This window comes from Physeter macrocephalus, chromosome 11, assembly GCF_002837175.3.
Source record: "Physeter macrocephalus isolate SW-GA chromosome 11, ASM283717v5, whole genome shotgun sequence".
Taxonomy (NCBI): Eukaryota; Metazoa; Chordata; class Mammalia; order Artiodactyla; family Physeteridae; genus Physeter; species Physeter macrocephalus.
In genome coordinates, this window is record NC_041224.1 from 29,929,763 (window position 1) to 29,943,118 (window position 13,356).

The following is a 13,356-nucleotide window of genomic DNA, read 5'->3' on the forward strand; positions in this document are numbered from 1 at the left end:
CTGGTAAAGGCGCTCTGTGCCCACGGTTCTTAATGCCCCCAGGGGCCCCGCAGAGCTGCCCGTCCAGGCCTCGGCTCTGCCCGCTCCCAGCCCAGTGAGCTGGAGCAGGTTGCCTTATTTCTCCCCATCTCAATGCCCTCCTCTGTAAAATACCCATTTCTCAGGTGTTTTAGGAAGATTAAATTAGATTCTATGTGAAAATGTGTGGGCCCTCCATTGCTGAATAAATGTAGGTTACTCCACATTTCTGTTGTAATTTTGTGAGGAAGGAGGGTGTTTGACAGCCTGTGGACAGGCCGGCTGTATATTTTTGGAAAATCGTCACTGTTGGTAACATTCTTATATATTGGAAAATGTCTGGAATATTCTACGATACACATCCCTTACCAAGTCATTGTGTTTTCTTAGTAGACTGTTGGAAAGGGAATTGAAAACAGCTTTTTTTTTCACGTACCCGAATTGAAACTTAAATAAAATGAAATTGAATAATAACCGCATTGCTATTTGATGCAAATAACAGTTTTCTGGGTATTCTTTTTACATTTCTAACAGTGTTTCAGGTTAATCATCTCACTCCAGTTTTATCTGGATAACATTGAAATAGAGAGGAAAAACTAAACTAACAGTCACGTCACAGAGGCCAAATTTGAATTCATGACTCCTCAATTTGCAGTCCGTGGATCAGTGGTTTTCACCCTTTATTCGCATCTGTCACTAGACAGCTCCTTAAAACACAGGTTGCTGGGCCCCTTCTGCAGAATTTCTGACTCAGGATGTCTGTGGTGGGGCCTGAGCATCTCCAGGTGTAACAAGTTCCCAGGTGATGCTGATCTGACAGCTGGGGGACCCCACTTTGGGAACCAGCACCATAGATGACCCCACTAAGATCTCTCGTTACCGTTTATTTGGAGTTTACATAGCTTTCCAGCTCTGCGGTTTCTACACAGCCAACCTGTACATCCCCGGGAAAGCCAAGTTGCCTCTTTTCCCCTAAGGTGACAGTTTTTATATTTGTTCAGCAGCTTTTTACTGAACAACAGCACAGACTTCTGTCTTAGACTCATAAACCTACTTCACATTTTAAGAATCATCACTTCTTAGATTTTCTTTGGAGATTTTGTTTTCAGTGCGGCCATGACCCACACAAGCATGGACCCAGAAATCAAAAGTCAGCAGAAAGTCATTGATGAGGAGAAGTCTGACTTTAATTGAAGTCAATGCAAGCTGACTTTAATAGTCAATGCAAGCTGACTTTCCGTGTGTCCTAAATATAATTAAGGACATTATTATAATTCTGTAACAAGCGACAAGCCCAGGAGTGACGTAGAGGAACCTCAGTGATGAGTGATGACCCCTCCAGGGGCTGGAGACCCATAGGCTTCTTGGAATTATTGTAAGACTTGCCCCTAAAGATCTTACCTGTTGTTACACATGCACACATTGTATCTGACCACATTCTTAGCTTAGATTTCTCTAATAGTTGCTTTAAGTTATGAAAAGACTTTGGAAGGTACCAGTTTCTTCTAAAGCGTGAAACCCATGGGAGTTTTTTCTTTATCCACAGATCGTCATCCACAGTGCCTGTTGAGAAAATACCTCACGACCTTTGTTTATTCCCTCACCTGGACACCACAGGTAAACGAGCCACTTAGGACGCCCTGACACCTCCCAGTATGTCGCTGTGACTGGAGACATGGCTATATTCTCCAGTATTCTCAACATGAGAATACTCAACTTTGAGCCAACTATCTTTTTTTCTTGCTGCTTATTTACAGATACCAACTCTTTTAAAAAAAATGTCTAAGCTAAATTCTTGGTGCCACCTCTTTTCTGCTTCTTGGTCAGTAGCTCTAGACACTTCCCTTGGTCTGAGGAAAAGGGTCCATGTGTTACTTGGAAATTACGAGCCCAGTTAGGACTGTGTATCACGAATAATCATGTGGAAAAAGAAGGAGTTGAAAATATCGTTATTAGGCATTTCTTTTTGGACATTTTATGCCAGTTGCACTTGCATGTTTACACTAGTGGTTAATCCTTAAGTCCCTGTGAGCTTTTGAATTGTTCCCTAAAACCCTCTGTTTGAATAGCTGGTTGGGAACAGTATATGTGTTTTAATGTATAAAGTCCTGCATCTTACAATAACCTTTAAAAACACAGACGTGATCACCCTTTGACCACAAATCTGATTATAGACATCTTTGTACATTAAGTAATATATTTGATGGGCTTCCCTAGTGGCGCAGTGGTTGAGAGTCCGCCTGCCGATGCAGGGGACACGGGTTCCTGGCCCGGTCCGGGAAGATCCCACATGCCGCGGAGCGGCTGGGCCCGTGAGCCATGGCCGCTGAGCCTGCGCGTCCGGAGCCTGTGCTCCGCCACGGGAGAGGCCACAGCAGTGAGAGGCCCGCGTACCACAAAAAATAATAATAATAAGTAATATATTTGATTAAGAATTCTATTTTCCAGCCAAAACGAAGCCTGTTCTGCATTGCAGGATTAAAACCTATATACCGTGGAAGAATCCTATAAGGCAAAGTTTTCTTTGTAGTAAAGAGAGCGGTTTTGTGAGTAGACTTACTAAGGTGGTTTTTTCCTAAAGGTCTGGGCAGAGTAATCCTATCCCCAAATTTCCATGTAAATGCAGCTATGGACTTTTTTTTTTTTCCCCCCTGTTGTATAAAATTCAAACTTCAGAATGGTTTTAAAAGAACCATGTCCTCTTTCAGGGTTGGTGATTGTTATTTTACTCCTCCTGTTTTATACCCAGAAAAGTAACATGTCTCCCTTCCTTACCTGTTGGTTCTCAGTTGAAGTCCTGTAAGAACAAAGCTTCCCAGACTGTCAAATCACCATGCCAAATGAATAACACGTTTTTATACAGAAAGAAAGTTTTCATACTGTTAGCGCAGCTTGACTTGGAACAGCGGCAGGAGAAGCTGCTGTGTGACCTCAGTCTGTGTGTGGAGACACCAGGACACATCCCGGTGAGGACAGGGATACCTCACCATTTAGTTGTTCTGCTTTTTCCCCATGGCAGCCTGAGACACAATTAGATCAGCACCTTGCCCTTTTGCTTTATAAGTAGAAAGGTTAATGAGGAAGATGCAGAGTTAAGCCCCTGGGAGGCGCGCATTTCACATCCATGGACTGGCAAAATGAGGAAGCTTGACCGTACCTAGGGTTGGCCTGGGTGTGGGGCAAAGATTAACACGATTATATACAAAATAGATAACCAACAAGGACCTACTGTATGGCACAGGGAGCTCTACTCAGTATTTGGTAATAACATATAAGGGAAAAGAATCTGAGAAAGAATCGAGATATATACATATATATGTATGACTGAATCACTGTGTTGTATACCTGAAACTAACACAACATTGTAAATCAACTATACTTCAGTTGAAAAAAAAACAAAAAAAAAACAGGAACTGGGCAGTGCTTATTCGAGTGTAATTTGGGTCCCTGTGGTGAATAGCTTGGCCGCTTCTAGTAAAACAGGGTACACAGACCCCGGTGGCTGAGCGGCTCCCCCGCTTGTTGTAGGCCTGGAAGAATCTCTTGTCCGTAAGCAGGAGAGGATTTTCACAGTTGTGTTCATTAAGGCACCATAGGTAATATTTTTAAAGTAGAAACAGCTAAATGTCCATCAGTAAGAGAATAGAAAATCCAACTGTGTTACATTCACACAGTGGAATACTACACAAAGTGAAAAGTGAATGAATTTTCTGGATACACATTTACCCGTTTGGGTGGATCTCAGAAACCTCACGTTGAACTGACAAAATGTTGCGGAAAACCTTTATGGAATATTTTAAAACTAACCTAAGTATCCTGAATTACCTGTGGATACACATATATGTTGTGTGGTGAAGTTTCTAGACTCTCGTGGGAATGGTAAATGCCAGCTTCAGGGTAGTGGGTTCTTTCTGGGGGGGTGGGGTGTGGGATTTCCTGAGGTAGGTTACCCAGGGGAACTTAGCTGTGTAACTGGTGTTTTTCTCTTTAAGCTACGTTGGAGGATACCTTAGTTGTCATTGTCTTATTTTTCTGTGTTTTGAGTGTGTGTTTTGAATCCTGCATAATCAACAGAAAGGTTCATTTATACGGTAGAAAAAAATAATCAGGATTCCTGAGATATTACTGTGGATGTAAAACGTTCTGATATGAAGACACAGTGCACCTCTGGGTAGTTTTGCCAACGCAGTGGGTTAAGCAGGTTCCTCCGGTCCGAAAGCATCAGCTGTGTTTCTCTTCCCTGCAGGTACCGTCAACGGGAAGTACTGCTGTCCTCAGCTTTTCATCAACCACAGGTGTTTCTCGGGCCCCTACCTCAACAAGGGGAGGATCGCAGAGCTGCCTCAGTCGGTGGGACCAGGCAAATGTGTGCTGGTCCTTAAAGAGGTAAAGCACACCCACAGCCACAGGGGACTGGTTTTCACGGGGTGGTGGCCACGTGGGCACAATCCTGAAGAAGGGGGTCATAGGAATTTGAGTCCATTCAGGCAACATGTACCATGACATGCACCTCTTTCCTCTCAATCCTGCGGGCTGGAGGCTGGTGGTACAAAGATAGAAAAGGTGTTCCTGCCCCAGAAACACTCCCAGGCTAGTGGGAGGGATGTGCCTTCCACCCCAAGTCAGGGAAACGCTGCTCTACATTTGAGTAAAGTCTTTTGTGAATCATCGCTTTTTCGTTTAAAAAGATGGCCTATTTTGAGCCTTTGTGTAGGTACATTCCTGGTTTTTGTGACGAAAAAGCACCCCCCAAACATCAAACTATAACCATGATGAGTGTGTTTTAATTCCTTGGGTACAAAGATCCAGTTATCCATTTATCCGTCCACTTATCCATTGAACAAATGTGTGTCCGTCAGCTTCTGGGAGCCAGGCACGGCATCAAGTACCAGGTCAAGAAATAAACACCCCCTGCCCTCTTCCCATTTGGGTTTCACGGTCCTCTTGGGGAGATGACATCATTCTAAGTGAGACGTACAGTCGGGTGAAGGCTCGGTGGAGACCAGAGCTTGTGGTCTGGGCTCAGGGTGGGATGTGACGGATCTCTGGATGTGACACTTGATCTGAAGCAGGCAAAGTGATGGCACCTTGAGTGCACAGCACAGATAAGGCTGCGTCGGTGGGGTTCAGGGTGGTCACGTGTGGCTGGAGGACAGCGTTGGTCCTTACGTATAGGTGTAAAATTCACTGGTATAAAAGAGTATGTTATGTTTTGAAAAGAGAGAATGGGAAATCTGGCTGGCCTTCTGCCTCAGCAGGAGGCAGGATGGAGGAGAGGGGCTGCCTGGCAACGGCTTCCCTGGAGTCCTGAGGGATATGGGGCTGAAGCTGTGGGTGAGTGGAGCCTCCAGGTGACACCGCGCCCATGCAGTTCCCGCCTTGCGAGAGCCCCTGTGAGATTTCACATTTCATTTCGCCCAAAGAGGATGAGATCATTGCGGCAAAGCCAGAATGCGTTTACCTTTTCAGGCCATCAACAGTATTCACAGTTAAAGACTTTCTCATATCTCAGAAAAAAATCTGTTTTAGAGAAAAAATTGGGGTTACAGTTGAGAAGCAGCCCTGTAAGAAAGGGACCAGGCTACTGCTGTTGTTATTTGCTCAGGCGAATTTGACGTAGAAGATGCGTAGCAGGTGCTTCCTGCCCGTCCTGAGCTTTCAGTCATGGGAGGGACGGACAAGCCAATAGCATCTTCAGGGTAGTCAGTATCTCAGGGTGGGCTCAGGGGCTTGGAGATCTCAGGGACTTCCTGCACGGCCTATGGGGTGGGGGAAGGGGGCCGCCTGCTCCAGGGGACGGAAAAGCATCTGGGAAGCCTGGAGCATTGGTGGGATCACGGGAAGGAAAACAGGAAGGAACGCTTGCAGCACCTTAAATATGTGGACTGTAGGGATAGGCATGGAAAGTGCAGAAATTCGAATCCAGAGTCTCCTGCGGGCCAGGACCCCGTCCTGGGTGCTTTGCCTGTGTCCTTATTTAGACTTGCTTTTCTTGAGATCTATCACCTTCGTGCTTTACGTTCTGAAATCGAACAGTGCAAGGCTGGCGCCCAGCCTGAGTGGCGAGTGGATCCCACTGATGAGAAGTTAAAGGGAGATGGTGGCCGAGGACGGGGGGTGGGGCAGCCCCTCTCGAAGGCCATCGGGGATGCTGGGGAGTGAGCTCCAGCCAGCAGCCAAGACATGGTGTAGGGCCCCAGCTTGGCCCATAATATTCATTCTTTCCGTCTGACTGTTTACAGGGTAGGCAGGAGACGAGGAGCCCTCCCCTGCAGGGCGAGCCCAGAGACGTCGTCCTTTGTAAAGAACACGAAAACCCCACATAAATAAGGGTCACTCCTTTTTTCTTTTTTTCTTTTAGCATCTTTTTTGGAGTATACTTGCTTTACGATGGTGTGTTAGTTTCTGCTTTATAACAAAGTGAATCAGTTATACATATACACATGTTCCCATATCTCTTCACTTCTTTTAAACTCACCTTCCAGCCCCAGATATAAGACTGAATTACCAAGGTAGAGCTCTTTATCTGTTGACACCTCTTTTGTTGCTGTAGGATGAAAACGGAAGATATCAGCAATTCTGTTTACATATCGCTAACACGCACACTGAGAAAGAGAATTTGCTCACTTAGTGCAGTGAACTCTGGATCACTCATGTTCTTTCTGGGAACCGATAAGTACAGAAATCAAAATATCCAACAATCTAAAATTATTAACGGTTAATCCAATGTTTGCTTCAAGGATGGTAAATGTAATTAATTTCTAAATGACTCAGGACCCACCATTGTTAACATCTGTCCTTTGTGTCATGCTGTTATAATACAACGTCGAGCACGTAGCAGAGACCCAGGGAACACACGCGGATGAACACACACTGAGTTCTGCGTCGTCTCCTGAGCGCTCTCTCTTCTTGGTGCCGTTTCTCACTGTGCTACTCACTGGGTCAGCCTCCAACGTCCCCAGTTCCTTTTCGGTTTGCTGCCTTTACTCCCTCAGGCTGGGAAATCAGCTCACAAATTTAAGTCAGTTTCTATCAATCGACTAAACTTTATTTATTGAGCTCCTACTCGCCATAGAGCCCTTTAATAGCACCGCGGGGATTTTCAGCTGCAGCAGAGGTTATTTCCAGGTGGGGAAGGTTAAGGAAGACCCGGTGAGACCTTCCCAAGGGTCAGCTCAGCAAGCTCGATGGCCAGAGGCCCTTCTTACTGCCAGGGCCGACGCCTCGGAGAGTGGAGGCTGCTGGAACACTACCCCCTAGACAAGTGAGCGCTTACTGTGCGTTTAAGTCGGCACAGACCGCAGATCCCGCAGATGGTAGATTTGGTGTAAGAAGAAACCAAGCCCAGATTACATGTGGGGATAGCTGTCACTGTATAAAATACAACCCCTAGACCTAATGGACTCTCTTGAGTTCCCCCAGTGCCTTCAGCCCTTGAGGGCAGCCTTGCCGTGGCCATGTCACCTGCCTGAATTTGTGCTTGGTTTTGTTGCCAGTGATCAGAACGGGACAGGGAAACTCACAAAAACCTGGTGAATGGATGCGCTTGTTTAAAATCCCCGCAAGACCGTTTCACACCCACGTCCCAGTGGTTCCAGTGAGGTCCTTGGCCACCTGCGGGCCCTGTTAACAGACACAGCGGCCTTAGGGTCAGTCTCTCTTTGGGGCTTGGCTAGTTTACTTTACGACATAATTTTTTTTAGAATTCGACAGTAGTTAGCCTTGATCAGTCCTCTGATAGGTGCCAGCAGTCAAGTTTAAAAGCGAGGCCAGAGCGGGTTTCTGATGACAGGAACTAGTTTTTTGCTGATGTTCAGAAAATGCATGAGGCAGGAAAGAAAGAAAGAAAAAAAGCAAGCGCTTCAGTTCCGTGAGTGCAAGGAAAATGTAAATCCCACCAAGCTAGCGTTTATGCTAATACTCCTGCTTCAGCCCAGGACCTGGGCATGGTTTCAAATTGCATTCCACCTACAGAGAATGAGGGCATTAGAGCAAAGACAGAGCACGTTCGCTTCTTCAGGCCATCAGGGGTGTTAGTAGTTAAACGTTTTTCTGTCTTTGGAAAATGTAGAGTGATGGCTGTTTTCCCTCTGTCTGGTTCTTCGAGAAATACATAAGGTCTGTGGGCATGAATGTGGAGCCGGCCTTTGGAGAGGGGTCCTGAGCTCTGAGAGGGCGGCGGACCAGAGGGGAGGAAGTTTCTGGCCAACGGGAGGATGAACGCGTGTTCACTTTCTGGGCAGTGAGTGTCCTGAGCTTGAGTGGGGTTGAGGGCGTGGGGAGCTCGATTCCCGAAGGAGGGCGGTGGAGGGGGCCAGGCAACCTCTAAGAGCAGGAGCCCAGTCAGGTCCAGTCACCCCGAACAAGGGGCTCCCAGCGCATAGCCTGGAGGGGAGGGGGCAGGTTGAGCCCATCCACAGCCCCTCAGGTCCCCGGGGCGTTTTGTGGGACCCCCGGGTGCAGTCGCAGGGAGAGTGGGCCCTGTGACGACAGACAGGAAGTGATGGTGTTTGTCATAAATGAAACTCGCAAGATCAGGATGGTCGTCGCCAACCAGGACTGTCCTTTCCTATCCCCCGTACTTTCCCATGCACGCCTGCCCCAGTGACGCCAGGGTCTCCCCAGGTCCAATAAACTGCAGGTCCCCGGGGGCCCTCGGTGAACTAGGGTGGTTTTGCATCCCAAGCCTCCCACACCTCTGAGATCATCAGCATCGTGGGATAGAGTCGTGTCGGCCATTCACAGAGGCACTCAGAGAACTTCTGCTTCGTGCTTTATGTGCAGGCTCGTGAGTGGCCAGGTCTGTGGTATTGACTTTGTCTGCAGTGCGGTGAGGCAGGCGTTGTGTGCCTGTGTCGGTGTGTGAGAGACAGAGAGCTAGTGAGCACAGGAGGAAAAGGTGGTGGGGGGCATCTGATGTATTGACTCCTGTCCATGTGTCCTGCGATGGAAAGTTCAGCTTCCAATGCAGACACACAATGAGATGGGAGAACACCGACCGGGTCCTACGGGAAGAAATGGCTCTGAAAACACCCGCTCAGGAAGAATGAGACTGTGTGTTTTCATAGCAACTCTAAAGGCCATGGGTTTGAAGGCAGCCTGCCAGGATAAAATGCCACATGCCTTACAGAGATTTGGGGGGAGCCCAGGGTTTTTCTTAAACATTATTTGGTTTAAATTATTTGTGGTGTGTAACCTCTGTTTTTAGCGAAAAAGAGAAATGTATCATTTTCGGTGGGGAGTCGATAGGAGCCCTTTCTCCCACTTTCCACGTCACCTTGCGATGCGTGAAGCTACAGGTGTTAACAGAATTGCTCCTCAGCTGCAGGGGTGACCTGTGTTTCACTTGCTGCCTTTGGGCAGCAGGGTTTCAGCCGTTTAAGAAATGAACATTTATAGAGGGAAAATCGACAGGTTGTGCCTTCTCTGTGGAAAAGCAAGAATATGGCACTGGATTTTTATTGCCTTTTCTTTCTGCTGTGGAACTTAGGAGAAAGCACCATGAGTCCTGGACACTCAGGAAACTTTCTGGATCCGTGAGCCTCCCTGGTTGCTTCTTTCCCTCTAGCACAACTGTCTGCCCCACTTAGTGGAGATCGCCAGGCTTGGGACCTCTGACTCACCCTGACACTGAGGGACCAGTCTGAATACAATGGGCTAGATGAATAAGATAAAATAAGTGAGGCTAGACAGAGCTTCTGCTCTACCAAAGGGGGAGAGTTGTTCCTGATTCGTAAAATACAGAGACACGCAGGTGCACGCGTCCACCCTACACTATCCTCCCCTCACTCCACCCACCTACCCATCCATCCATCATCTGTCTATATCTGTCTTTGTATCATTTATCTCTAGCATATTCATCCATTCATCTCTCCATCATCTTTCATCTTTCTATCCATTAATCGTTATCTATCTATCTATCTATCTGTCTGTCTAATGAACCTAAAAGAATCACTTCATCACAGTCTGGTCCAGGGATGCAAAGGTTTAGACATGACCCATTGAGCCTTCCTGGGTTTTTAAGAGAGTAGGTTGTGATTAGTTTAACTTTGCAAACAGTGACTGCAGAAATGACTAAGAGCCCTGAGTACTGGTCTGATGATGCCAGAGTTTGGGGTAACTAATTGTGTTGCCACCAGGGCACAAAGGAGACAGGCATGTTCACCTTTACTGAGTAAGATTTCTCTCTCCCTCAATCTGCTTCTGTGGTCTTAATAGCTCTTTAGCCTCAGAAAGTGCAGAAGTCAGTGGTGTGGGGACTGCCGGGTGTAGGCGTATTGTTTTTTGTCCATCCGCACCTTCCCAGGGCCTTTCATTCAGGTATCTGACACTCAGCAGCTATTACTGTGCATGGCCACATCAGACACTCTCCCAGCTCTGGGAAGCCAGCAGAGAATGAAACATCATCCATCCATTCATCCATTTAGTCGGGTCCTAAGCAATTCCTGAGTCATAAGCATGTACTGGTGGGTACTGTACTGGAAGCTGGGGAGTCAAGGTGAGCAGGATATGTGCCCCCAGGTGAGTTGACAGTCCCCGCTGCAGAGCCTCGGGGGGAGAACTTAGGCATTTCAGGTTATACTGGAAAGAGGAAAAGTCTTGCCTAAGTGACATCCAGTTAAGTCAGTCAACAAAATCGGAGATGAAGACGTGCCTCTGGACAGTATTCTCCGGTGTTCTTGTTGCTGTTGTTTCAAGCTTATGCTGAACGTTAACCCATTGAGAACGGTGTACCGAGCCTGTGGGTGGTATAAACTATAGCACATACATAATGTGTGATTCAGGAATTAGCTAGACAGTGTCCAGGAAGGTTGGCAAAAAAAGTACAAAGGTTTTTTTTGTTGTGAAGGCTTTATGATTTCCCTGTAAAGAAGATAAGATACTTTTGCTGCCATTTCTTATTGTACTCTAGGGTAGGATTCTGTAACAAGAAAATCAGTGGCAAATGCTACCTCCTGGGCCTCCATTGACATAGAACATATGGTACCAGATAAATTCTTGGCGTGACTCAATCATTAGGTTTTCGATGTACAGAATAATTTGATCCAATATCAGTGCCCATCTTGAAAATTCATTGAACAAATTCCAAAAAAGTCTTGATTGAGCACCTCCTATTGCCAGGCATGGTTCTAGCTACTATGAGTAAAGCAACAAACAAAATGAAGTCCCTGATTTCTCGGAGGCTTAGGTTCTAGAGGGAGTGACAGTAAACAAATAAACAAATACGTTCTGGGTACAGGGAGGGTTTCCTGGTGAGTTGGGTGTGGACCGTGGGAGTAACAGAATTCACGGAGGCCTTGACGGTCAGGAGAGGGAAGTCGAGGAGAAGAGAGAGCCGTAGGACACAGTAAATCTGTCTGATTCGGGCAGTTGAAGCCCGTCCACTGCACATCCAAGTGGAGATGGGTGTGTGGGTCTGAAACATATACTTGGTGACCGTGGGTTTGCTAGCGTGTAGACGGTGTTTGCAGCCAGGTGCACCCTGGTGTGAATGTAGGTGGAAGAGGACAGTCCAAGGATCAAGCCCTGAGGTCACTGTCATTTGAGTTGGGGACGTGGAAGGATCAGGGGAGACTGGGTCCTGGGGGTAAGTATAGAAGGTGTCTGCGGAGGAGGGAGTGTTGGGCGGCGCTGCAAGCTGCTGACGGGGTCGAATAGGAAGAGATCTGAGAACAGCTCCTTGGCGATGCCGGCACCTCAGGTGATCTTGCTAAGACCTGCTTCAGGGAAGCCCCATTGGATTGGGTTCCTGAGGGGCTGAAGGAGAGAAAGAGGAGTCTGTGAGTATCTTGAGGAGTTTTACTGTAAATGGACACAGAGGAGTGTGAGGTGAATGAAGGAAGATGAGAGATGAAGAGAGAAAGTGGTTTTCCTCTTTTAAGATGGGAAATGTGAACCCCGGTTCACGCACAGAGGGCGACAGTCCAGTGAGAGGAAGGAGAGGATGAGGTGAGAGAGGGGCCGTGTCTAGTGAGTTCGGCTGCTCCAACAAGGTGCCACGGACTGGACTGGGCGGCTTAGGAAGCAGACGTGGATTCTCACGGGTCTGGAGGCTGGACGTCTCCATCACGAGGGCAGCCTGGTGAGACTCCCTTGCTAAGGTTTGCACACAGCTGCCTTCTTGCTGTGTCCCCGCATCTGAAAGGGAGGGCAAGCTCTCTGGTCTCTGCTCACAAGGGCACCCCGTCATGGAGGATCCATCCTCACGACCTCATCTAAACTTAACCACCCAAAGCCCCACCCCTAGTACCATCACATGGGGGAGGGTAGCGCTTCAACGTAGCATACTCAGTCCATAGCAGAAGGGAAAACCACAGGTGGAAAAGAATATTCTGGAAAATAGTCTAGAGTATAAGGGCATTTTGCTGCTGACGGATCATGCGCTCAGAGGGCATAACGGGTGGGTTTGGGAAGCAGTGAGGAACTTGAGATTGGGTCAGACAAGGGGGAAGTGCAGAGCCGTATGGGAATGGGATTCTGGCCAGAAGGAAAGTTCTAGGAGTGTTGCGTTTCTGGTGACCAAGCCGAAGGAAGGTACAGTGTATGATGGGATTCTCCTGTTGGTCTTCCGGGGGGAAGTGGATAATTCCTGAAAATAGAGCCTTCTTTGGAGAGTGGTCTTTTAATCGAATTGAAGTGATAAAGTAGGGAGTACTTTGGTGCCGGGGGAAGGGGGCTGCCTACCAGGGAAGCACTGGGCTCCCCGACCTTGCCTTTGAGCCTGGGGGGGAAGGGCCTGCTCTCCGGGTGGTGGGTTGTCCAGGGGAGGTGAGCCTTCCGTTGAGAATCAAAACAAAGGTAGAGGGCGGTGTCAGCCCAAGCAATAGAGTCCACCTGGGAAAACATGTCAGATTATTACCGTTCTTATTACAATTTTTGTAACGAATAACCAAAGGAGAGATGAGCATGTTGACGGTTAGATAATATTTTGGGGGTGTATTAGATGCAGCAGTTGCATTAATTTTGGGGACGTGCCCAGAGCAGTCAGTTATTCAGGAGACTGAATGAAAACACCTACGTTTAAGGGTAAATAACTTGGAAAAGTCTTGTTTTCTTTTCCAAGCTTGTTTCGTGCTTTCCTCTGGCTTTTTAGAAGGTTACGTTTGCGCTGCAGAGAAGGAAAGACCCTGCTGCTTCCTCTTTTCTCTTACGAGAACATCTTCCTTTATTTTCAGTTTTTGGTGGCATTTACTTTTGTGAGCGTTTAAGAGGTGCTGCGTCCTCCATTGATACACTGTGGACCTCTGGGGGGTGTAGGATAAATGTGACTTCACTCCGCGAAAAGAAGCACAGCTGCTACAGTTCGTCTGAAACCCAGACTCCTTCTTTGGGTTTGGA

At 47.4% G+C, this 13,356-nt stretch overlaps 1 protein-coding gene across 1 annotated transcript in view; it reads left to right on the forward strand.

The window, feature by feature from the left end:
• Positions 1–13,356, forward strand: part of SFMBT2 (Scm like with four mbt domains 2) — a 216,486-nt gene that overhangs the window by 188,668 nt on the left and 14,462 nt on the right. The window contains 2 exon segments of the mRNA XM_007126577.4: positions 1,565–1,635; positions 4,265–4,404. Of these exon segments, the coding sequence (XP_007126639.3) occupies positions 1,565–1,635; positions 4,265–4,404 (211 nt within the window).